The 24,372-nt window shown below is 37.6% G+C and overlaps 1 protein-coding gene across 1 annotated transcript in view; it reads left to right on the top strand.

Moving 5' to 3' along the window:
- The window catches only part of ADAMTS19 (ADAM metallopeptidase with thrombospondin type 1 motif 19), a 252,836-nt gene that overhangs the window by 195,969 nt on the left and 32,495 nt on the right, over positions 1 to 24,372 (top strand). Inside the window, exons 18-19 of the mRNA XM_025860822.2 lie at positions 2,408 to 2,561; positions 17,843 to 17,978. Of these exons, the coding sequence (XP_025716607.2) occupies positions 2,408 to 2,561; positions 17,843 to 17,978 (290 nt within the window). The remainder of the gene's footprint in view (positions 1 to 2,407; positions 2,562 to 17,842; positions 17,979 to 24,372) is intronic.

Raw genomic sequence — 24,372 nt, forward strand, 5'->3', positions numbered from 1 at the left:
CTAAACAAACATTGTATGACCAATATCCGGCTCTTTCCATGATTGGGTCACTTATAATAACATTATCAACAACAAACATATTTTTTAAGGTTGGTTTTGCAGAGAAAGCCATCAGGTGACCTGCCTTAGATGAATGTAACCTACATTTCTTTTTTATGGAACAAGACCGGAGCTCTTTATTGAGCCTCTAATTCAAAACCTTTAAACAGTATATGAGACCTCAGTGTTGGGCGGGAGAGTCTCCTTGCTGCAGAATCCTTAATCTGACTGGTAATTACCAAGGTTTTTCCTGGAAGCATGAAGCATAATTAAAATCAGTGAACTATGTCTAAAAGAAGGCATCTATGTGACCTGGATTTATTCAGTAATCCAAGGGAAACTGCACTTCTAAGGTATTTTTCTTTAATGACTATTACAGATTGAAAGCCGGTACTGGATTTTGAAAGGCAAGACCTTTTGCTGCCATGCTTCCCTGTGTGCCCCCTCCACTGTAACACGGTCACACTTTCCTTCTTGCAAAACTCTACTGCCAAATCCGAATGGTTTAAGAAAGAGCTAATGATTTTGTAGCCAATGTCTTTATTTTAAGTGGCATTAGAGATTCAAGGACAATCTAAAGTTCTATCAATGAAAAGGTAGTTTTTTAAGGAAAAATAGACATGTTTTTATTAAGTTAAAGAAGCTGGCAAAGAGCTAAAATTTATGTCCTTTTTATCAATTTAAAAACTATGTAATAGTCTGGTTATGTCCATAAACAAGATAAGTCAATCTCTGTCTCTCTCTTTTTTAACGTATTTAGCTGGAGGTCCCTTATAACTGGCGACATCAAATGAGATATTTAAGGCCAAAGTAAGCACTGTGATGTACTTAGAATGAGTACCCTGGTATGTTATGTATATGTGAATTTGAAAACTATTATATTTATTGTTGATAGAGCTGATTTACAATTCCATTATGTTAGTTCCCAAATCCACGTATTAAAATATACCTTAGCATTTCTGTTGATATATTGAGCAGAGTATTAAGATGAAGAAGCAAAGAAAATTAACCCTGTGCTCATGTCTGGTTTTTCACACTGAGCATTAACTCTGAATTACCTGTCATTACAACTACCTTGATAGAGGTTTAATATCAAAGTTCTTGAACAATTTAACGTAATTTAAATTTTAGATATGTTTTTATGCATGATATTGTATTATATAGATGGCTTTCATAAATCCTCAGATTCATAGAAGTGATATAGTCCATGGGGTTGTTTGACATATTTTGTGCATATGTATTTATGAAGGAACATATATTCTCATTTGTTCTTTTATTTAAAATGAGCATACTTCAGGCATTTTTTCGTTCATTTAAAATAGATTTGATTGCCGGGCACCTGGGTGGCTCAGTCGGTTAAGCGACTGCCTTCGGCTCAGGTCATGATCCTGGAGTCCCAGGATCCAGTTCCTCATCAGGCTCCCTGCTCAGCGGGGAGTCTGCTTCTCCCTCTATCCCTCCCCCCTCTTGTGCTCGCTTGCTCTCTCAAATAAACAAATAAAAATTGAAAAATAAAATAAAATAATAAAATAGATCAGATTGCCCATGATGATGCACTCCTAAGCTTGGCACTGAGTACCAGGGGAGAGCAAAACAGACATGGTCCCCGCTATCGGTTAGTCCAGTGTGTGGCCCAGAGTTCAGTCATTCTCAGATATTTTTCATGATTTATTGCACTGTTTACGTATGTGTACATAACTGTACCTTTATTAAGTTAATATTTATTTTAAACGTTCAGTTGAATATGAATTTCTTTTCAAATGAAATGATCTTTCCTACAAATGGAAAATTAATAATCTTGCCAAAACTGAAAGTTAACAGTAAGCAACATGGAAAGGTATTATGGTCCTCTGGTCAATTAGACATTCTCTACCCTTATGGAGTGAAGTGATTCTCACGGTCTTGTATCCTCTCTTCCTCCACTGACACAGGGACTTACTATCCATCTTACTGTTTTATATGAGTGGAAAGGCTACATTTGATAATAGATTGTGGGTTATATCTTGATGTTAGATAGGACAGATAACCCCATCCCCTCTACTAAAGTCATCATCTACATGTATCATACTTTGGGAAACTGCCTGGTCCATTCATCGGTTTGAAAAAAAATGACCCGGTGTCTCTGACCTCATTCAGGTGGGCTGTTTGCTATGATGTCTTTAGCTCAGGGGTAAGTGTGTAACTCCAAACTTTGCAGAAGTATGTCACTTTGAAGATTTCGGTAATCATGTCACAATTCTACATATAAAAGGAGCATGCACGGCATGCAATAAGCATTTTAAGGTATCAGTTATGCTTAGTATTATACTTCATTTGTCTGTGCTCTCCTTTACCCTACAGCTACCTTGATCACTTTAATATTTTATAGGTGCTGCTGTTTCAGGACCAGAATTACGGCCTTCACTATGAATATACTATCCCATCGGACCCTCTTCCAGAGAATCAGAGCTCAAAAGCACCTGAACCCCTTTTCATGTGGACGCACACAGGCTGGGAAGATTGTGATGCCACATGTGGAGGAGGTGAGGGACTTTCCAGTATTTATCTTATCTTATCAAAACAGCAGTTGTTTTCTGATTTATCATTGATAATTAAGGCACATTTGCAAGCCCTTATCTGAAATTCCAAACTCCATAAAGGATTGGAAGCTGAAAGATTTTTGTGACACGTGTAGTGTCTAAATGCCTGAACTCTTGTGTGGCAAAATCTGACGTGAACTGAAGAAAGGCCATTTACAGTTAGTCTTTGCATTGCTTTGCATAAATATTAATGCATTTGCCTACAGGGACTGCCCTAGACACCACACAAGTTGTTCTGCCATATGTGTGTTCTTTTCTATTTACTTTCTATGTTTACTTTTTTATTTTTATAAAATTTTCAAAGTTCTAAATTCCAGAGTACATCTACCCACAAGAATTTCAGACTTGCAATAAATATAAAGGTGCTGTGAAAGAGTAACATCGAGCTTGCTTCTGTGCCATCCGCATACTTAGTTTGAATAGACAGAGCACCTGAAGAAAATCATTGAATTTTCCCTATTCCTTTATTTTGATTCTTCAAAAGTATCTGTCACTATGCTCTATAAATAGAGATGTATCCTAAAATTTCACTCAACAGTTTTAAATTATTGTTTCAAATTAGACGTTAGCAGGCAAAAAAACCCAAATTGCTTCAGCATAAAATGTGAGATTAGCAAATCACTTAATCTTACTAATGAGACCCTTGAGGACCCAAGATTAAACAGATGGTCAGTGACTCTCAGAACCAGTGAGGCCAAGGCAAGATCTCAGGGCATGAGGCTCCCAGCTTCCCTTTGTATCCCATATGTCAGCAGTGTAGATTTCATTTGTGTTCTGCACTTAATAACAAATTTTCTATAGTTCTTTAGTAATAGCTTCCTCCTAAGGCTGAAAGGAAGCATTATATTAAATTTTATAAAAATATTACATATATAAAATATATGTGTATATATAACATATGCATATATAATATAAACAAACTAATTTATAACACATATAACATATATGTATATTGTATTATGTTTGACATATATATAACATGTATGTATATTATGTATATATTGTGCAATAAAATACATAAATAATATAAACAAACCAGTATATATATAATATATAATACAAGCATATATAATATGACTATATATAATATAATTATATATAAGATATATACATATGTCATATATTGTGCATGTATTATAATATATACATAATATAATATATATACATTAAATATGTAATATATAATATATAATATAAATAATATATAAGTTAGAATATATATTATATAACATAAATAAACTAGTTTGTGACATATATATAACATATATGTATATATAATAAAAACAAACTAGTTTATATTATACACATTATATATAATATATACACATTATATAGATAATGTATGTATACACATAATATGTATATAATATAGATAATGTATATATACAATATGTGTATATATCTATACTATATACATATTATGTGTATAATATAAACTAGCATGTGCAAGAAAAGTGGAATATCAATTTTGTTCTCTAGGCAAAGAAACTGTTGATACACATAGCCTAAGTGTGCTGTGGCAAGAGTGGGCAAAGGTATACATTAGACTAACGTGGGGGAGTGTTTGGGGGAAGAGGAAACAGAAGATATACAATATAAGTAAGTAACATAGTATCAAATTGTGGTGAATACTCGATAAAAATTAAGCAAGATTGAGAAATAAATATGGGTTGGGAGTTCTGAAGGCGTAGGTGTAGAATGCAGTGGTCCAAAAGGCCTCAATTAGGAGATCACACAGATTTAAAAATCTGCAGTGGGGGGCGCCTGGGTGGCTCAGTCGTTAAGCATCTGCCTTCGGCTCAGGTCATGATCCTGGGGTCCTGGATTCGAGCCCCACATCGGGCTCCCTGCTCCACGGGAAGCCTGCTTCTCCCACTCCCCCTGCTTGTGTTCCCTCTCTCGCTGTGTCTCTCCCTGTCAAATAAATAAAATCTTAAAAAATAAATAAATAAAATAAGAAATAAATAAAAATCTGCAGTGAATGTGAATGGGCACCACCTATGAGGGTATCTGGTGGGAATGAGTCCCAGGCAAAGGCTCTGAGGCAGGAGTAGAGCTGGCGAGTTCAAGGAATAGTAAAAATGCTAGGATGGCCTTCCTTTATTGAGTGACGTGAGACGCCATTGGAGGATTTGAATAAAGGAGTGACTTGTTCCGGTTTTATGTTTTTAAAAGTTATTTCTGTTTCTGAGTTGAGAGTAGATGGAATAAAAGAAAAGAGTAGAAGTAAAGAGATCAGTTAGGAAGTTACTACAGCAGTCCAAGAAAGAGATGAAAGTAGTTTGACCACAGTGGTAGCAGAGGAGGTAGGGGGAAGTGGTCAGGTTCTGTGTATTTTTGAAAGTAGAACTAATAGAATATGTTGAAAGACTAGATGTGGAGTGTGAGAGAAAGAAAGATGGTCAGGGATTGACTGTGATGGTTTTGGCCAAGCAGCTGGCAGGATGAAGTCACCATTACCTTACCTAGGAAAGCCTGTGCAACAGCAGGATTAGGGAAGAGTTTGATTTCCAACAGAAGTTTGAGATCCCTATTGGACATCTAAGTGTGACTCTCTCGCTCTCTCTGTTGAATAAATAAATAAAATCTTTAAAAAAAAGAAAATATATGGATGATATTTTCAAACACTGAGACTAAATCAAGTCACTTAAGGAGTGAGTGACAAGAGAGAGAAACTACTAAAGGATTGAGCCTTGGGACAATTCTACCATTTAGAATTCCGAGAGAGAAGGAACCAGCAAAGCCGTTTAAAATGAGTGGTCTCCAACACAGGAGAAGAAGCAGGCAGAAGAGAATGCTTTCCTGTTAAGCAAGTGAGGAAGTATTATAAGAAGGAGGGAATGATCAACTCTATCAAAAGCTATAAAGTAAAAAATAATGTGGAATGAAAATTGACTATTACATTTAAATATATTTATTATATTTTAAAATGTGTTTATATATATTTAAATATATATACTCTATTTTAAAATATATTTATTATATCTAAATATATTTATTATATTTTATTATATTTGAGACACAGAGGTCAATTATGACCTTGTCAAAAATAATTTTAATGAAGTTTTTGGCTCAAAAGACTAAATGGAGTGGGTTCAGAGGAAAATTGAGGGAATGAGATTATATAGGACACACTTAGCTCCTGAGGCTATTGAGTAATTACAGCAGAAGGATGTCAAGTTTAAGAAAAAATGTTATCAGTCATCCTTGCCACAGTTTCAAAGGCCATGTTTCTCCTGGGCCGCCTTTATTGCCAAGTGACATGTGATCCTCTGCCTTCCCGTCCTCTCCTGCTAATGTTCCCATAACACACCCAAAGTCCCATTCTTTAGTGATGCCAGGGGCCATTTCACTTAGGGGATTCTGCTTCACATCCTTTATCCAAATAAAAAACAAAAACACAAATAGAAACAAACACATTTGAAATGAAAATTTATATGGTTAGAATTTTCTCTTTAATGTAACTCAGACCAGAAAGACCCACCCCCATCCAATGGTGGGCTGTGGGGGAATGGAGTGATAAAAAGGTTGAGTTCTTGTTATAGCACCGAAAGGCAGTTATTAAAATCCATTTGTATTTGAAAGTCCAAACAGGAAAATGTTTGTCCAGTAAATTTTGTTTTCCTCATTTGTTTCTTGCTTCTGTAGTTGCTATCTAATTGGAGTTACATCAGAAGTAAACAGACAGGATTTATCAATCTTCACTTTGAACAAACACATTTAGGGGGTTAACATTTTTTCCCAAAAATCACATTAATTACAACATAGAATATGTTTTGCCAGTTCCCAAAACTTAGGGAATAGAGGTTGCTGTAAATTCCTTAAGTTCCAGATTCAGAATGGCTTTTAGATATTCTTAAGCATAACTACTTAATTATTAACATGAGAAAATTTAAATGCATAGAGATTAAGTGACTTTTCAAGGCCACATGCCCAGTGCGGGTAGAGGTCAGATTAGAATCCAGGACTCCTAAATTCAAATCTTGTCTCCTCCTCAGGTCTCATACTTCCTTCAAGAGCAGCTCAGAAGGCTTAATGTCATTTCTTTTCACAAAATAGAGCATGTCCCTTAGAGATCATATAAGTTTTGTTTGGATTCAGAGAGATGTTTTATTTAATCTGTTCAATAAGAATTTAGATATGCCCCTAATATTTTAATTTTATTTTATTATGTTGTGTTAATCACCATACATTACATCATTAGATTTTTAATAATTTTTATTGTTATGTTAATCACCATACATTACATCATTACTTTTTGATGTAGTGTTCCATGATTCATTTTTTGTGCATAACACCCAGTGCTCCATGCAGAATGTGCCCTCTTTAATAGCCATCACCAGGCTAACCCATCCCCCCACCCCCCTCCCCTCTAGAACCCTCAGTTTGTTTTTCAGAGTCCATCGTCTCTAATGGTTCGTCTCCCCCTCCGACTTACTCCCCTTCATTCTTCCCCTCCTGCTATCTTCTTCTTCTTTTTTTTTCCTTAACATATATTGCATTATTTGTTTCAGAAGTACAGATCCGTGATTCATCAGTCTTGTACAATTCACAGTGCTCACCATAGCACATACCCTCCCCAATGTCTATCACCCAGCCACCCCATCCCTCCCACCCCCCACCACTCCAGCAACCCTCAGTTTGTTTCCTGAGATGAAGAATTCCTCATATCAGTGAGGTCATATGATACATGTCTTTCTCTGATTGACTTATTTCACTCAGCATAACACCCTCCAGTTCCATCCACGTTGTTGCAAATGGCAAGATCTCATTCCTTTTGATGGCTGCATAATATTCCATTGTGTATATATACCACATCTTCTTTATCCATTCATCTGTCGATGGACATCTTGGCTCTTTCCACAGTTTGGCTATTGTGGACATTGCCCCAATCAAAAGACACAGGCTATCAGATTGGATTAAAAAACAAGACCCATCGATATGCTGCCTGCAAGAGACTCATTTTAGACCCAAAGACACCCCCACATTGAAAGTGAGGGGGTGGAAAACAATTTACCATGCTAATGGACACCAAAAGAAAGCTGGGGTGGCAATCCTTATATCAGACAAATTAGATTTTAAAACAAAGACTGTAATAAGAGATGAAGAAGGACACTATATCCTACTTAAAGGGTCTATCCAACAAGAAGATCTAACAATTGTAAATATCTATGCCCCTAATGTGGGAGCAGCCAATTATATAAGGCAATTAATAACAACAGCAAAGAAACACATTGACAACAATACAATAATAGTGGGGGACTTTAACACCCCCCTGACTGAAAGGGACAGATCATCTAAGCAAAAGATCAACAAGGAAATAAAGACTTTAAATGAAACACTGGACCAAATGGACTTTACAGACATATTCAGACATTCCATCCCAAAGCAACAGAATACACATTCTTCTCAAGTGCCCATGGAACATTCTCCAGAATTGATCACATCCTAGGTCACAATCAGGTCTCAACCGGTACCAAAAGATTGGGATCATTCCCTGCATATTTTTAGACCACAATGGTTTGAAACTAGAACTCAATCACAAGAGGAAAGTTGGAAAGAACTCAAATACATGGAGGCTACAGAGCATCCTACTAAAGAATGAATGGGTCAACCAGGAAATTAAAGAAGAATTAAAAAAATTCATGGAAACCAATGAAAATGGAAACACAACTGTTCAAAATCTTTGGGATACAGCAAAGGCAGTCCTGAGAGGAAAGTATATAACAATACAAGCCTTTCTCAAGAAACAAAAAAGGTCTCAAATACACAACCTAACCCTACACCTAAAGGAGCTGGAGAAAGAACAGCAAATAAAGCCTAAACCCAGCAGGAGAAGAGAAATAATAAAGATCAGAGCAGAAATCAATGAAATAGAAACCAAAAGAACAGTAGAACAGATCAACGAAACTAGGAGCTGGTTCTTTGAAAGAATTAACAAGATTGATAAACCCCTGGCCAGACTTATCAAAAAGAAAAGAGAAATGACCCAAATCAACAAAATCATGAATGAAAGAGGAGCGATCACAACCAACACCAAAGAAATACAAACAATTCTAAGAACATATTATGAGCAACTCTATGCCAGCAAATTAGATAACCTGGAAGAAATGGATGCATTCCTAGAGATGTATCAACTACCAAAATTGAACCAGGAAGAAATAGAAAACCTGAACAGACCTATAGCCACTAAGGAAATTGAAGCAGTCATCAAAAATCTCCCAAGAAACAAAAGCCCAGGGCCAGATGGCTTCCCAGGGGAATTCTACCAGACATTTAAAGAAGAATTAATACCTATTCTCCTGAAACTGTTCCAAAAAATAGAAATGGAAGGAAAACTTCCAAACTCATTTTATGAGGCCACCATTACCTTGATCCCAAAACCAAAGACCCCATCAAAAAGGAGAATTACCGACCAATATCCTTGATGAACATGGATGCAAAAATTCTCACCAAAATACTAGCCAATAGGATCCAATAGTACATGAAAAGGATTATTCACCACGACCAAGTGGGATTTATCCCTGGGCTGCAAGGCTGGTTCAACATCCACAAATCAATCAACGTGACACAATACATTAACAAAAGAAAGAACATCATTAGTTTTTGATGTAGTGTTCCATGATTCATTGTTTGCATATAACACCCAGTGCTGCATTCAGTGCATGCCCTCTTTAATACCCATCACCAGGCTAATCCATCCCCCCACCCCCTCCCCGTGAAACCCTCAGTTTGTTTCTCAGAGTCCATAGTCTCGCATGGTTTGTCTTCCCCCCCGCTTTCCCCCCCTTTATTTTTTCCCTTCCCACTATCTTCTTTTTTTTTTTTTTGACATATAATGTATTGTTTCAGAGGTACAGGTCTGTGATTCATCAGTCTTACACAATTCACAGCGCTCACCATAGCACATACCCTCCCCAATGTCTATCACCCAGCCACCCCATCCCTCCCACCCCCCACCACTCCAGCGACCCTCTGTTTCCTGAGATGAAGAATTCCTCATATCAGTGAGGTCATATGATACATGTCTTTCTCTGATTGACTTATTTTGTTTAGCATTATATCCTCTAGTTCCATCCACATCGTTGCAAATGGCAAGATTTCATGGGGGTTTTTTGATGGCTGCATAATATTCCATTATATATACCACATCTTCTTTATCCATTCATCTGTAGATGGACATCTTGGCTCTTTCCATAGTTTGGCTATTGTGGACATTGCTGCTATAAACACTGCGGTACACGTACCCCTTCAGATCCCTACATTTGTATCTTTGGGGTAAATACCCAGTACTGCAATTGCTGGGTCATATGGTAGCTCTATTTTCAACTTTTTGAGTTGAAACCTCCATACTGTTTTCCAGAGTGGCTGCCCCAGCTTGCATTCCCACCAACAGTGTAGGAGGGTTCCCCTTTCTCCACATCCTTGCCAACATCTGTTGTTTCCTGACTTGTTAATTTTAGCCATTCTGACTGGTGTGAGGTGGTATCTCATTGAGGTTTTGATTTGGATTTCCCTGATGCCGAGCGATGTTGAGCACTTCATGTGTCTGTTGGCCATTTGGATATCATCTTTGGAAAAATGTCTGTTCATGTCTTCTGCCCATTTCTTGATTGGATTATTTGTTCTTTAGGTGTTGAGTTTGATAAGTTCTTTATAGATTTTAGACACTAACCCTTTATCTGATACGTCATTTGCAAATATTTTCTCCCATTCTGTCGGTTGTCTTTTGGTTTTGTGGACTGTTTGCTTTGCTGTGTAAAAGCTTTTTATCTTGATGAAGTCCCAATAGTTCATTTTTGCCCTTGCTTCCGTTGCCTTTGGCGATGTTTCTAGGAAGAAGTTGCTGCAGCTGAGGTCGAAGAGGTTGCTGCCTGTGTTCTCCTTTAGGATTTGGATGGACTCCTGTCTCATGTTTAGGTCTTTCATCCATTTTGAGTCTATTTTGTGTGTGGTGTAAGGAAATGGTCCAGTTTTGTTCTTCTGCGTTTGGTTGTCTAGTTTTCCCAACACCATTTGTTGAAGAGACTCTCTTTTTTCCGTTGGACATTCTTTCCTGCTTTGTCGAAGATGAGTTGACCATAGAGTTGAGGGTCCATTTCTGGGCTCTCTATTCTGTTCCATTGATCTATGTGTCTGTTTTTGTGCCAGTATCATACTGTCTTGATGATGACAGCTTTGTAATAGAGCTGGAAGTCCAGAATTGTGATGCCGCCAGCTTTGCTTTCCTTTTTCAACATTCCTCTGGCTATTCGGGGTCTTTTCTGGTTCCATACAAATTTTAGCATTATTTGTTCCATTTCTTTGGAAAAAGTTGATGGTATTTTGATAGGGATTGCATTAAAATGTAGATTGCTCTAGGTAGCATTGACATCTTCACAATATTTGTTCTTCCAATCCATGAGCATGGAACGTTTTTCCATTTCTTTGTGTCTTCCTCAATTTCTTTCATGAGTATTTTATAGTTTTCTGAGTACAGATTCTTTGCCTCTTTAGTTAGATTTATTTCTAGGTATCTTATGGTTTTGGGTGCAGTTGTAAATGGGATCGACTCCTTGATTTGTCTCTCTTCTGTCTTGTTGTTGGTGTATAGGAATGCCACTGATTTCTGTGCATTGATTTTATATCCTGCCACTTTACTGAATTCCTGTATGAGTTCTAGCAGTTTTGGGGTGGAGTCTTTTGGGTTTTCCACATAAAGTATCATATCATCTGCAAAGAGTGAGAGTTTGACTACTTCTTTGCCGATTCAGGTGCCTTTTATTTCTTTTTGTGGTCTGATTGCTGCGGCTAGGACTTCTAGTACTATGTTGAATAGCAGTGGTGATAGCGATAGATATGTCCCTATTTTTTATTTCAAATGGGTTATTTTGTAAAATTGTCCTAATTAGAGACAACCTTTATATGATTTGCACTTGAATAGACTTTCACTCTCAAATCTGTTTCATTGTGTTTAGTGAACAGTTTTCAGTTATCTCTGACTATGTTAATAGGGTACATATTCCTTTCAGTGCCAACACATTTCTGGACTTTTGGATATTATTTTCCTTTGCAGTTCATAAATTAAGCGGATGGACAGGATTTTAAGGATCGCATCATTTCTAACTTCGTATTGTCCATTTTATAGCCAGAAAGAGCTTTGTAATCTTTCAGCATATTCATGAATTGAAGGACAGTCAGTTCAAAGCACAGAACATTGGAAACAGATTCATGCAAAATTTATCTTCAACAGCAAAGAGAAATAATAGAACTATTTTACTTCACAGGACTATATTAAGCAAGAGCAAATAAAATAACACAGAGCAATATAAAATTTCAATGTTTGACATGTTATTTTTTTGCATTCTGTTGTAAGGCATTAGATTGCCAGCAATAAGTGGGAAAAAGAAATTTTTTAAAGATACCTACTGTCGTGTAGCTAAATTTTTATTGTAATGATATTTTACATTAGAATCTCAAACTGTTTTAGAATGCAAACCTGACTTAAGGTTAATTCACTGTGCATTTTAATTATTTTTATTAATATCAGTTATTACAAGATATGAAAAGCCTTTTAGAAGGAATATTTTTAAATATCAAATGGATGTTGATGATCTCAGGAAAATTTTTCCAACAGTGTAACATCTGTACGCTTTTTGGCACCGTCTTTTCAAATTCTAATGATAGTTTTACAACTGTTTGAAAGGATATATATCATTTTGTATTTTAGCATTGGCCATTAAAATTAGTCCTTTTACTTTCAAACAGCTTAAAATGTATTTGGGAAATAAATGTTTACTTTGCACTGGTCTTCTCAAGCATCTAAAAACTCTTTGAAGGGATGTTTTAAGTTTATTTTGGCACCTCAGAAGTATGGTTCACCGAATAAAGTTCTTTTTTACATAAAAGACCTGTTTTAAGTGATCTTGGTTTTGAGAGGCATTCAAGATGTATCATTTCATAGTATCTGAGGGTTGTGCATTGAATTAGCGTTCCACGTATTGCATTATAGTAACTGTATTACTCTAGAATTTATTTTGAGCCAGTGGATGGATTACTGATATAAAACCTAGAGTAAGAGCCCCCAAAATTCAATATTCCCTTTTGAAATAAATGAATAGACATGTTTTTAGGAAATCTAAATAGATACAATTTGAAGGGGAAAAAAAATAAGCCAATATTCCATGTTCTTCGCTTTAGTCCAAACCCAACCAGCTGAAGACTCTCACTCTGATATCCTTTAGACACGGCTTTCTTTGTGCATGAACAGATTCTAAGGCTCCGAGTAAAATACCCCTGTCTTTTTGCCGGCGCAGTTTATTTCCATTTTTCCATTTTAAAGACACATTGCCTGCACCATAATAAATGTTATTACCTGAAGAAAATGCACCAAAATATATTTTTTCTCTGCATTATTTCATTTCAGTAATATTTAATACAGTTTTAAATTCTACTTTCTTTAATAAGAACATTTTTATATTAATGTGAACTCTTCATAAACTCAAATTTTAGTACCTACAAAATTCATTAGCTAAAATTGCCATAGATAACTATCTCCCATAACTAGTCATTTGATTTGCAAATGACTTTTCACCATTTTAGGAAATAGTCTTAAGATGAACGTCTTAGTACAAAATGCACTTTGGCCTTGACTTACATTCTTGTATTTCACTCATCGATTTCTTTACCAATACCAAATACGCACTCACTGTTGCTGAGTAGTCCAATGATGAGTGCTTTCTGCTTTTAGAGGATTCACTGTTCATTTAGTAGGCATCAGCTAATAAAATCACTGTACAGAGTGATATGGGAAGATGTAGAAATCATTCCAGGGATATGCATAGGTGCAGAGGCACTGAGGTTTGTGAGAATGTTTATTTCTAGGGTGCAAAATATGAGGATCAAGGAGTGGGAGATACTTTGACCATTTTCTACTTTTTTATAGAGAGAAGCTAGTGCATGAAGATTCCTGAGTGTTATGCTAGCACTCGAGTTAAATTTGTCTTGAAAGTTATGGGGTCCCATTAAACTCTTTATGTGCATGGGAATGATAAGGTTAGGTTGGGTTATATATTGGGTGTTGTAAACAATACAAAATAAAAATATTTTCATTTAAAAAAGATGAAATAGTCATTTTAATATTAAGCCCAAGCCCTGAGGGAAAATTTTTATAGAAATGTCAAAAAATGGCTATGAATTAAATGGCATGCACAATTTTGGATGTTGTTCAATTTAAAAAACAATGAATTGTGGATCACCACATCAAAAACTAATGATGAATGGCGAGTAACATAACATAATAAAAAAACAAATAAATAAATGTATGCTAAAAAAAAAAACTTACATATTTCTAAGAAGTGCTCAGGGAAAAGCCCTTTGTCCTCAGTAAAATACATTTATTTTTGGTTCACTTACTTGCTGGCCATTGTTAGTTCAATAGCAAATAAATAAATAATTTGAGAGAAAATTATAAAGACGAATGAACATATGTAGTCTCAGTCTTATAGAGGGTCACAAGTTTATTTAAAAGTTTGGAGCATCCACTAAGATAGAGAGAATTTCAATAATGTATATTGAAACACTGAACACACTCCCAAGAACAGGTTTCCATATTTATGATGCCAGTTCTAGAAATGTGATCTACATGGATAGAACATACTTTTATTAAAAATATCCATTTCATGGGGTTAAATACAGAGCCTAGAAAAAAATATCGGCTTATATCTGAGAGTGGAAAAGAAGGCACCCGATCTAATATCTAGTCTTTGTTAAGTATCTTCAGAGAACAAAGAAAGAGTCAATACATAAAAATCACGGTTCGTTTTCAGATTTTGCCCACATTCGGTAATGAGACCAATTGCATAATGGTTATTTTCTTATATTCCTAATTGTATTCAGAACATCGAAACTGATTTCCCCAATGCTGATTTAATGGGAATGAGCCAGAGGTGAAGTTAATTGCCATAAAGCAAGTAATCCACTGTCAACAGCTTGCAGCTACTCGTGGTTCAGGCAGGAAGCCAGTTACTTCATCACTTTCTGCCCGTCCCTAGGTTCCACAGTATTGGATGCATTGTTAATACTGCTATTAGATGCTAGAATGGAAATTTCCTGTGTTGGCTGGAACATAAAAATATATAAAAGAAAAAAGTCAAACAATAACATTTCCATATGGCTTTAAGATCTAGTTGTATTTTCATAGGCGTGGTGTGCCTGGAGCTGAGCAATAGATTTCTTCCCCCCAATTCTGTTGTTTTTGTTCAATGAAATTTTTAAAAAGTAGGGCCAAGCTTATCCTATCTGCCAAAACATGTAATGATGTGAGCTTCCTTGCTACACTGTGGATGGAGAAGTCCCAATTCACAATCCCATGCCTCTCTACTTTCTTAGAACACCAAGGTGATCCCTGAAATGACACAGGTAGCTCTGTCTCTTTTGATATATCAACACTTACACTTAAAGGATTTTTTTCAAGAGCTTAATATGTGGGGCATCTGGGTGGCTCAGTCGGTTAAGCGTCTGCCTTCAGCTCAGGTCATGATCCCAGGGTCCCTGGGATCGAGCCCCACATCAGTCTCCCTGCTCCACGGGAAGCCTGCTTCTCCCTCTCCCGCTCCCCCTGCTTGTGTTCCCTCTCTCGCTGTGTCTCTCTCTATCAAATAAATAAATAAAATCTTTTTAAAAATAAAAAAAAGAGCTTAATATGTTAGCTCTAGGGGAGAATAACTAAAATTATGTATTTTCTGAAGAAAGAAAAAAATGCCATATAATTAGCCCTGAGTTATTTACCTCATAACTACATATATGTTCAGCAAAAGTTCTCTGGATAATGTCTGTTAGTCATTTTTTTCGTATTGTAGTTGGCAGAAAGCCACTATTTAAATTAGTTTAGGCAACTCCATCTATAATGCAAAAGAGTGTCTTATGAATTTGAAGGCTTTAAATTAGATTTTAAAGCTAACATTTAGATTTAATGAGAGTAACCTGCATGTTAATCCTGCTTTAAAGTAGGCATCATTGTAATGTAGAAGTTGTACTCACATATGTTAGCATTATACAGAATTTGCACAATATCTATTTAGTATGAGCATCAGGTCATAAAGGAGCACCTGGAGCATAGGAAACTAGGAGGAAGTTAACCACAACCCCCTTGTCCCAATTTTTTTACACTTAGGTAACTAATTACCTTGTGAGGCCAGTTTTCTCTGTGAAAGAATGAACATAAGCCTTTTCTGCTTTTTTTGCAGTTTATTTGAAAATTGAAGTTGGTAGGTATTGAACACTTGTTATGAGTAAATCTAATGCCACACTCCCCCCTTCTTGACCTACCAGGGAATAGCGTGGGCAGCCCCAAAGCATTTACCCCAGGCGTGAAACGTTGCCTCTTTTCTACCAGATCCCATCAGCTCGCCTGACCGTGTGAGGTGCACAGGGCAGGCTTAGCGGACTTCTGAGTGGAGATGTTCATTCACGTTGCAACTGGCCATAAAGTCCTACAGTTCAGCCCACGTTCTATTTGCCAAGCTGGGAAAAGACTTTTTACCTGCCTGGCACTCTGTTGTCTGCATTGAGCTCCCATAGAATAAGTTGCATTGCACCAGAACTGGAATTCTCCAGATGAGGCATAACTGGCCAACATTGAACTGAAGATAAAACTAAATGATTTCAATAACATGATGTGCAATAATCATAGATATAACTGTTAGTTACTACACACACACACATACACACACGGCAGGGGAGAGAGAGAGATGAGAGAGGTAGTCATTTTTTTGTAGACTAAAAATTGTCCTGGGACTGTGCTCAGTGTTGTTGAGAGGGAAAGGAAGGAAAGATCCTAAACCTGTACCTGTTCTTCTGCCTTCTCTTGGGCCACCCTGTTGCCTCTCCCCATCCCCCATTCAGGTCAGAGATACTCAAAAATTATTCAAAGTAGCTCTCTCTCTACATTCCTTCTTTCCTTCTTTCTTGACACCAGCCTTCCCTCTCTGTTAATTAAATGACATAGTGACCTCTCTGCCACCAGCCCAGGCGTATTTGGCATGACCAGCATGAATGCTCTGTTTCCTAATTATCACTGCATGACAGTCATCGGACCCTAACTAATGGCCTTGCATTAGAGACCCAAAAGACTTGTGATTATTTTCTTAATCCTTTATGACCCATCTGGCTTTAAAATTGTTAGTTGATTTAATTACTTCATAATGTCAATCAGTTAAATTAGATTATGAAATCTTATATAGATATTTAGACTTTTGTAGAGAAAGAGAATTAACACATGTGTAGTAGGCTCTTTAGGTGCAAGAAGAAATAATGAAAATCTTGTCAAGTAAGTGTGCTTACAGGGCCCAGATAAAAATAAATACACCACACAAGTGGTCATTTTTAAGTCCTATAATCAGACTGTATCCTAACAGAGAAAGTAGAAAAACCATTTTTCTGAAATCTGGTGAAAAATACAGGATTCCCATGGCTTTTCTTAGAGAACGTCACAATAAACAGGGAATGAGGATTTCAAGAATTCCTCATTGCTCTAGAATACCTTCATCAGAGACAGTAAGAATAAAGTTCTGAGTTATATTTAAAACAAGCTTGCTTTCCATAACTTACTTACATAGCACTGATGGTGTACAGCCAAATGATAAAATACACATGCATGTTTATGTGCTTTCATGAAGACATACAGGTTGTTTGCAAATTACAGCTTTCCAGCACTTAATGCTAAAAGATGGTGTAGTCCTTACTACCGAATCTTTAATTAATGTCTTGGCACCTTATGCTGCCACAATCCCTTGGGAATATAAAACTTGCTATTTAATTTCTTTTGTTTAAAGATTTATTTATTTATTTATTTGAGAGAGAGAGAGAGAGAGAGCATGCACACATGTGCCAGCTGGAGGAGGGGCAGAGGGAGAGAGAGAGAGAATCTCCAGCAGATTCTGTGCTGAGTGTGGAGCCTGACTTGGGGCTTGATCCCATGACCTAGATCATGACCCTGAAATCAAGAGTCAGACACTCAACCAACTGAGCCACCCAGACGCCCTGCCATGTAATTTCTAATGAGGAAAAAAGTGACCATTTATCTTCCTTAAGCCTAGAGATGCATTTTTATGTAAATGATAAGTCATGTCTTCATCGAACTAACTTAAAATTCCTTTTGAAGTCTGAAAATTACAAACCTATACACACCTCCGAAGTCATTTACATGAAGCCCTGTAATTTCTTTATGTGTTTGCTCTTTTCAGGAGAAAGGAAGACAACAGTGTCTTGCACAAAAATCATGAACAAAAACATCAGCATTGTGGACAACAAGAAGTGCAAATACTTAAGCAAGCCTGAGCCACAGATCCGCAAGTGCCACGAGCAGCCGTGCCAAACAAGGTAACCGAGTCCCACCACTTGTGAAAGCTCCATGTGGCCACTAGATTACTAACGCTTAAAACATACTCAAAATATCCACAAAATCACTTTTTCCTAAAGACAATACAAGGGAATATGTACCAAAATGTAGAGTTTTAAACAGGCAGGGTCTAGGAAAGACAGATCATTGCCTGAATGGAAAGAGTATTAAAGCAGCAAGGCTAGGATTTCCCCCAACTTTCACTGTATTCTCCGCAGTGTGAAAACAACTAAGTGGGACAGACGAGGTGTAATTAAAATTATGTGGTCATCCGTTGGTCACTTCTTCAAAAATCTGGTTACGAGTTGAATTTAGCTATTTGGTCTTGAATTCTCTGAAATGATGTGTTAGAACTTGCCAAGGATGATATAAACCAAAGCAGGACTGGCCAGGACCCAGTCCCTCACAGGACACCAGGGACAGTGTGGTCCTCCTGGTTCCCCAGGCTGCCTCCTCACTTCCTCTCCCAGAGCTCCCCCCGTCTGACTGCCCGATTCCTGACCTCTGCTCGCTGGATCCCTGCGCTGGGTCCTAGGTACCCAACAGTCAGCTGTTTTGGTCTCCTGTGACTTCCCCAGTGAGGATGAGGCAACAAAGTCGGCAAAAAACTCTTGAGTAGGAAATAAGACAGTGATGCTGAGCAGCTGAAAGTGGTGTAGAAAGAAGACTATGCCTTAATAACCCGCAGAGATGAGGAACCCAAGACTAATTTGGGAGAGAGCTAGCAGCAAGGCTGTTTGGAGCAGTTCCCATTATAGGGCTCCTTGAAAATCCATGTGCTTTCATATAAAAATTAATGGGCTTAAATGGGACTGACCCCTGGTGTCAAAGGTCTTAAAAGCTTTCAGAGATAGAATGATAAAAAAAAGTGTGAGGCTGCAGTGATTCCTCTGGAGTACAGGGGCAGGGACATCTGTTGGGTCTTGACACTCAGATCTGTTGAGGCTCAATGAATGAGGGTGTAGTTAGTTGTGAGTTCCTAGGGAACTGCAGAGATTGATCGCCCCTCCCACTGGCTCCTGCACTATGTGAATTTACAGGTCCTGCATCTCAGATATGCAAAGAATCTGTAGCTTTGTAGTGGTCTGTAACTAATAGAATATTCTTCCCCACCCTCCACTACAGTAAGTATGGAGGGAGGAGAAACAAAGTTGCCAATTAACTATATTTAAACCTCTCTGTCTTAATCTCTTTGGGAATTAGTGTCATCCAGGCTAATGCTCAGTTCTTCTGGCTTCCCTGTTCCGCGCCCGCCCCCAGCCTTCCCCACCTCTGATGTAGCACTGATCCTGAGTTCCCTCTGTTTCTGGCTCATTGCCAAACTCAGTTATGAAGCCCTTCAGATCCAGCTCATGCTATGTTAATGAGAGCTTAAAAGAATTTGGAAAATCCTTTCTTCCCCTACGATGCTGAAATTTCAAGGTTTGTTTTTCTGTACATTTGGTGTATTTAAGGTGACAAAAGCTGATTATCAACTTTTCCTTTCCTTGGCATTCCTGCTCTAATATTCTTGTCCTTCCCCAACCCCCAGGGAAAATTAGGTTTCTAAGGAATAAGACAGAAGAATAGGACGTAAAAGGATGTGCAAAAAGATAAAAGCACATTAATAAACTCTCAGTACCTCGCCCTCTGCTTTTCAGGGTAACTTCGTAAGTAGAGGAACTAATTAAGCTTCTTTTCTGAGGCAATGTCGTGATCAACAGGAAAATTGACCGAGGGAATTACTGTTACCTGCAGTCGGGTCTTTGACTCCTTTCCGTTTAGTGCTGGACAGATAGAAAAGCAGAGATTTTGGCCTTTGCCCTGTCAGCTAGAGAACTTGGATCATTTTTGTTATTACCATTCCTAAGAATTATCTTTTTCTTTATCTCTTTTAATAGATATTAAAATGCTAATTTATCTTGTGTTAAATTATCTGCTAAAATATTTCAAAACACCATTTGTTTCATATACCTTATAACTTTTCCATTTGGAGGAAAGAGCACTGGCTTTTTCTGATTTATCAGGAATTCTTGGAGGAGTTGGATTTGAGGACTAGAGCATATTTGTCACTTCCTGACTTGGTCTGTAAAGGATCAGAATGTACAATACACACCATTTATTGTTCATTCACTGACCTCAGCTATCTTGGGGGAAAATGCCTTGCTAATGACTTGGTAAAATGAATAGTTTTAAAAGGTCACTACATTTCTGAGTGAGAAATTTTTGCAGCTGGACACTGGATATCTTTTTTGTTAGAGATTATTATCTTCCTTCTCTTGGAAAAGGAGTCAATATATTGCAAACCACCAAGAAGCAATGTCAGTGAGGTTAACCAAAATACTGAAAAGTTGGGGCACCTGGGTGGCTCAGTTGGTTAAGCAACTGCCTTTGGCTCAGGCCACGATCCTGGAGTCACTGGATCAAGTCCCGCATCGGGCTCCCTGCTCAGCAGAGAGTCTGCTTCTCTCTCTGACCCTCCTCCCTCCCACGCTGTCTGTCTCCCATTCTCTCTCTCTCAAATAAATATATAAAATGTTTTAAAAAAAACATGCTGAAAAGTAAGAAATGGACATGAGCAATTATTGGGGGTCATGGTAGGAAAACTTTCGGTGACTTACTGGCATAGCATAACCTTCGTTCCAATTTCCATTTACATTTATTGAAAAGGTCACTAAATAGACTGGTGGAACCCTATGTGCCAAATATAAAATATATCAATGCACTAGTAAATAACTTTGGAAGAAGGAATCTTAAAGATAAGGAAATGGAATAATTCCAAACTAGATTAATTCTAAAATACAAAGAGTTTTATTAGAATGTGTTTTACCTTCTAATTCTTATTTTTGAGCAACTTTCACAAGGAATGGAAAAAATGACTTTTGGGGCACCTGGATGGCTCAGTGGGTTAAATGTCCCATTCTTCGTTTCTGCTCGGGTCATGATCTCAGGGTGGTGAGATGGAGCCCCACATTGGACTCTGTGTTCAGCTCCCAGTCTGCTTGGGACTCTCTCCCTGCCCCTCCGTGCTCCCCCTGGCTCGTGCTTGCATGCACTTGCTCTCTCTCTCTCTCTCTCTCTCAAATAAATAAATAAATTTTTTTTTCTTTTTTTTTCTAGAAATTTTATTTATTTGACAGAGAGAGAACGAGAGCAGAAACTCAAGCAGGGGGAGTGGGAAAGGGAGAAGCAGGCCTCCCTTTGAGCAGGCAGCCCAATGTGGGGCTCGATCCCAAGACCCTGGGATCATGACCCGAGCCAAAGGCAGACACTCAACGACTGAGACACCCAGGCACCCCATAAATAAAATATTTTTTAAAAAAGAAAAAGTAACTTTTATCATTATAGTGAGGATCTCTAAAAATGTATTTTATTTAAAAAATATGAGATTCCATGAAATTGCAAATACTTCTTTATTTTATTTTATTTTATTTTATTATGTTGTGTTAGTCACCATACAATACATCATTAGTTTTTGATGCAGTGTTCCATGATTCATTGTTTTCGTATAACACCCAGTGCTCCATGCATTACGTGCCCCCCTTAATACCCATCACTGGGCTAACCCATCCCCCCACCCCCTCCCCTCTAGAACCCTCAGTTTGTTTCTCAGAGTCCATAGTCTCTCATGGTTTGTCTGTCCCTCCGATTTCCCCCCCTTCCTTTTTCCCTTCCTTCTCCTAATGTCCTCCATGCTATTCCTTATGTTCTACAAATAAGTGAAACCATATGATAATTCACTTTCTCTGCTTGACTTATTTCACTTAGCATCATCTCCTCCAGTCCCATCCATGTTGATATAAAAGTCGGGTGTTCATCCTTTCTGATGGCTGAGTCATATTCCACTGTATATATGGACCACATCTTCTTTATCCATTCATCTGTTGAAAGGCATCTCGGCTCTTTCCACAGTTGGGCTATTGTGGACATTGCTGCTGTGGACATTGGGGTGCATATGACCCTTCTTTTCACTACATCTGTGTCTTTGGGGTAAATGCCCAGGAGGGCAATTGCTGGGTCATACAGTAGCTCTATTTTTAATTTTTTGAGGAACCTCCACACTCTTTTCCAAAGTGGCTGTACCAACTTGCATTCCTACCAACAGTGTAAGAGGGTTCCCCTTTCTCCACAACCTCTCCGACACTTGTTGTTTCTTGCCTTCTCAATTTTTGCCATTCTAACTGGTATAAGGTGGTATCTCAATGTGGTTTTGATTTGAATTTCCCTGATGGCTAATGATGATGAACATTTTTTCATGTGTCTGTTAGCCATTTGTATGTCTTCTTTGGAGAAGTGTCTGTTCATGTCTTCTGCCCATTTTTTGACTTGATTATTTGTTTTTTGGGGTGTTGAGTTTGAGAAGTTTTTTATAGATCTTGGAAATCAGCCCTTTGTCTGTAGTGTCGTTTGCAAATATCTTCTCCCATTCTGTGGGTTGCCTCTTTGTTTTGTTGGCTGTTTCCTTTGCTGTGCAGAAGGTTTTTATCTTGATGAAGTCCCAAATACTTCTCTTTTTGGTTGTGTCTTCTTGGTTCCATAATTGGAGGGAAAGGGAAAGGTACATACATGGGTTTAAATTGTGCTTATAACCTATGTATCCTCATGTAGAAAGATGAATCAGAAACTAAATAAATTTAGAAGATAAATACTTTAGGAAAAATCCACTAGGGGACTCCCAAGCAAAATGGTAGATCTGCATCATACTTGATAGACCAGCAGACAAGAACTTTGTTAGAGGCAGTACTGGAATGCAAATATTACCAGGATTTTTTTTTTTCCTTTTCAGAAATAGAAGAATGGAATCATTTTGAATTAAACTATTGTATAGATAAGAAAACTAGATTGCATTAGATGTGACTTTCCAAACTTTGGATCATTGCCATGAGCATCTGGGCTTAAGTAAATTTGGAAGAATTGATGCTATTTCTGTAAAACATAGATACAAATTCCAATTTGAGAAATGTTTAATGACAAGTTATTGTATGCAATGTGTTATGGATGCAAAAAAGAATAAGACATTGATCTCTGCCTTTAAAGAGTTTTCATGGAACACTACATCAAAAACTAATGATGTAATATATGATAATTGACACAACATAATAAAATTTAAAAAAAAAAGAGTCTATATACTAATCAGGAAAAGAAGGGCAATTTTGTAGGGAGGATGTGAACCCTTCCACTTCCCTAGGGAATATCTAACAAATGCTGTATGAGTGCCAGAGGGCAAAGGAGAGCACAATCGTTGTGGGTTGGATAGAGAAGCCCTTTTAGGAGGAAGGGACTTGGAGCTGGCTGTCAAGGATCCAGGCAGTGGATGCTCCATAAACAGGTACCATGTGGTGAAAATAGAAAGTGTTTGAGGAGCAAGCTGAGCATATGGTTTTTTTTCCAAACAAATGAGAGGTGAAACTAGAGAAATGAATAAGTATAAATTACTTATAAATATACTGTAATATATATAGTATATACTATATACTGAGTCCCTATTGTATGTCAGACAGTATAATAATAAACACTTTTCCAAATGACAAAATGGAAACTTAACAGCTATAAGTATTGTTTCAAGAATGTGCACAGCTAGTAAGGAACCCAAAATTAAGCTCAGGACTTCTCACTGCCCTGCACTGTGCCGAAATAGGATTGTGCAGGTAGTTTGGGGTGGACTTAGATCCCCCTATAGGGTTGACCTAATAATGGGAAATGCAGAGAAGGTCTTACTGACAAGAATCATACAAATTTCATGAATCACTTTTCTGGCACAAGCCTTGGTTCTTCCTGAAATAAATTTGGGGAGGTGTTTAAATTAGTGGTCCTTAGGCTATATCCCAACTCATTGGAAATGGAAGTGCCAAAGATATGTATCACTGCCCTGATGATTGTTTGAGAAAAGAATGTCCATCTAGGTGTTAAAATGCCTATGTATTGGCAGAATCACTGAATCAGTGAAATCCAAGAAAAAGATTTGGAGTTCTTGAGGACCTCTAAAATGAGGTCACTTCGTGTTTAGCCCTCTGAGTCCGCACCTCCGGTGTCTGGGATTACATGGCAACTACATAGAAGCCAGCCTAAAGAAGTCCACGTAGCTTTATCCGGAGGATATGGCCCAGACACAGAATCTTGTTGCAGGCCATGGTTGATGTACTAACGATTGCTTCCCCCAGATAAGAGGGTATCCTCAGTGACAGGGCTCTGTTACCTTGCTCATATCTGTGTTTGTCTCCTGGTGAGATCATCTACAGCCTCATTTCAGTTGCTGACTCTACAACCTTGTGACCCTTGGCAAGTTGCTAAATCTCCCCTTACCTTGGTTTCCCTTTCTGTAAAAGGCTGTGATAGTTGTAGCACCTAACACATGGAGTTAATTGTGAGGATTTAAAACACAAAGAATAGGAATAA

This window comes from Callorhinus ursinus, unplaced genomic scaffold, assembly GCF_003265705.2.
Source record: "Callorhinus ursinus isolate GAN/ISIS: 27379988/994484 unplaced genomic scaffold, GSC_fseal_2.0 scaffold30, whole genome shotgun sequence".
Classification (NCBI taxonomy): Eukaryota; Metazoa; Chordata; class Mammalia; order Carnivora; family Otariidae; genus Callorhinus; species Callorhinus ursinus.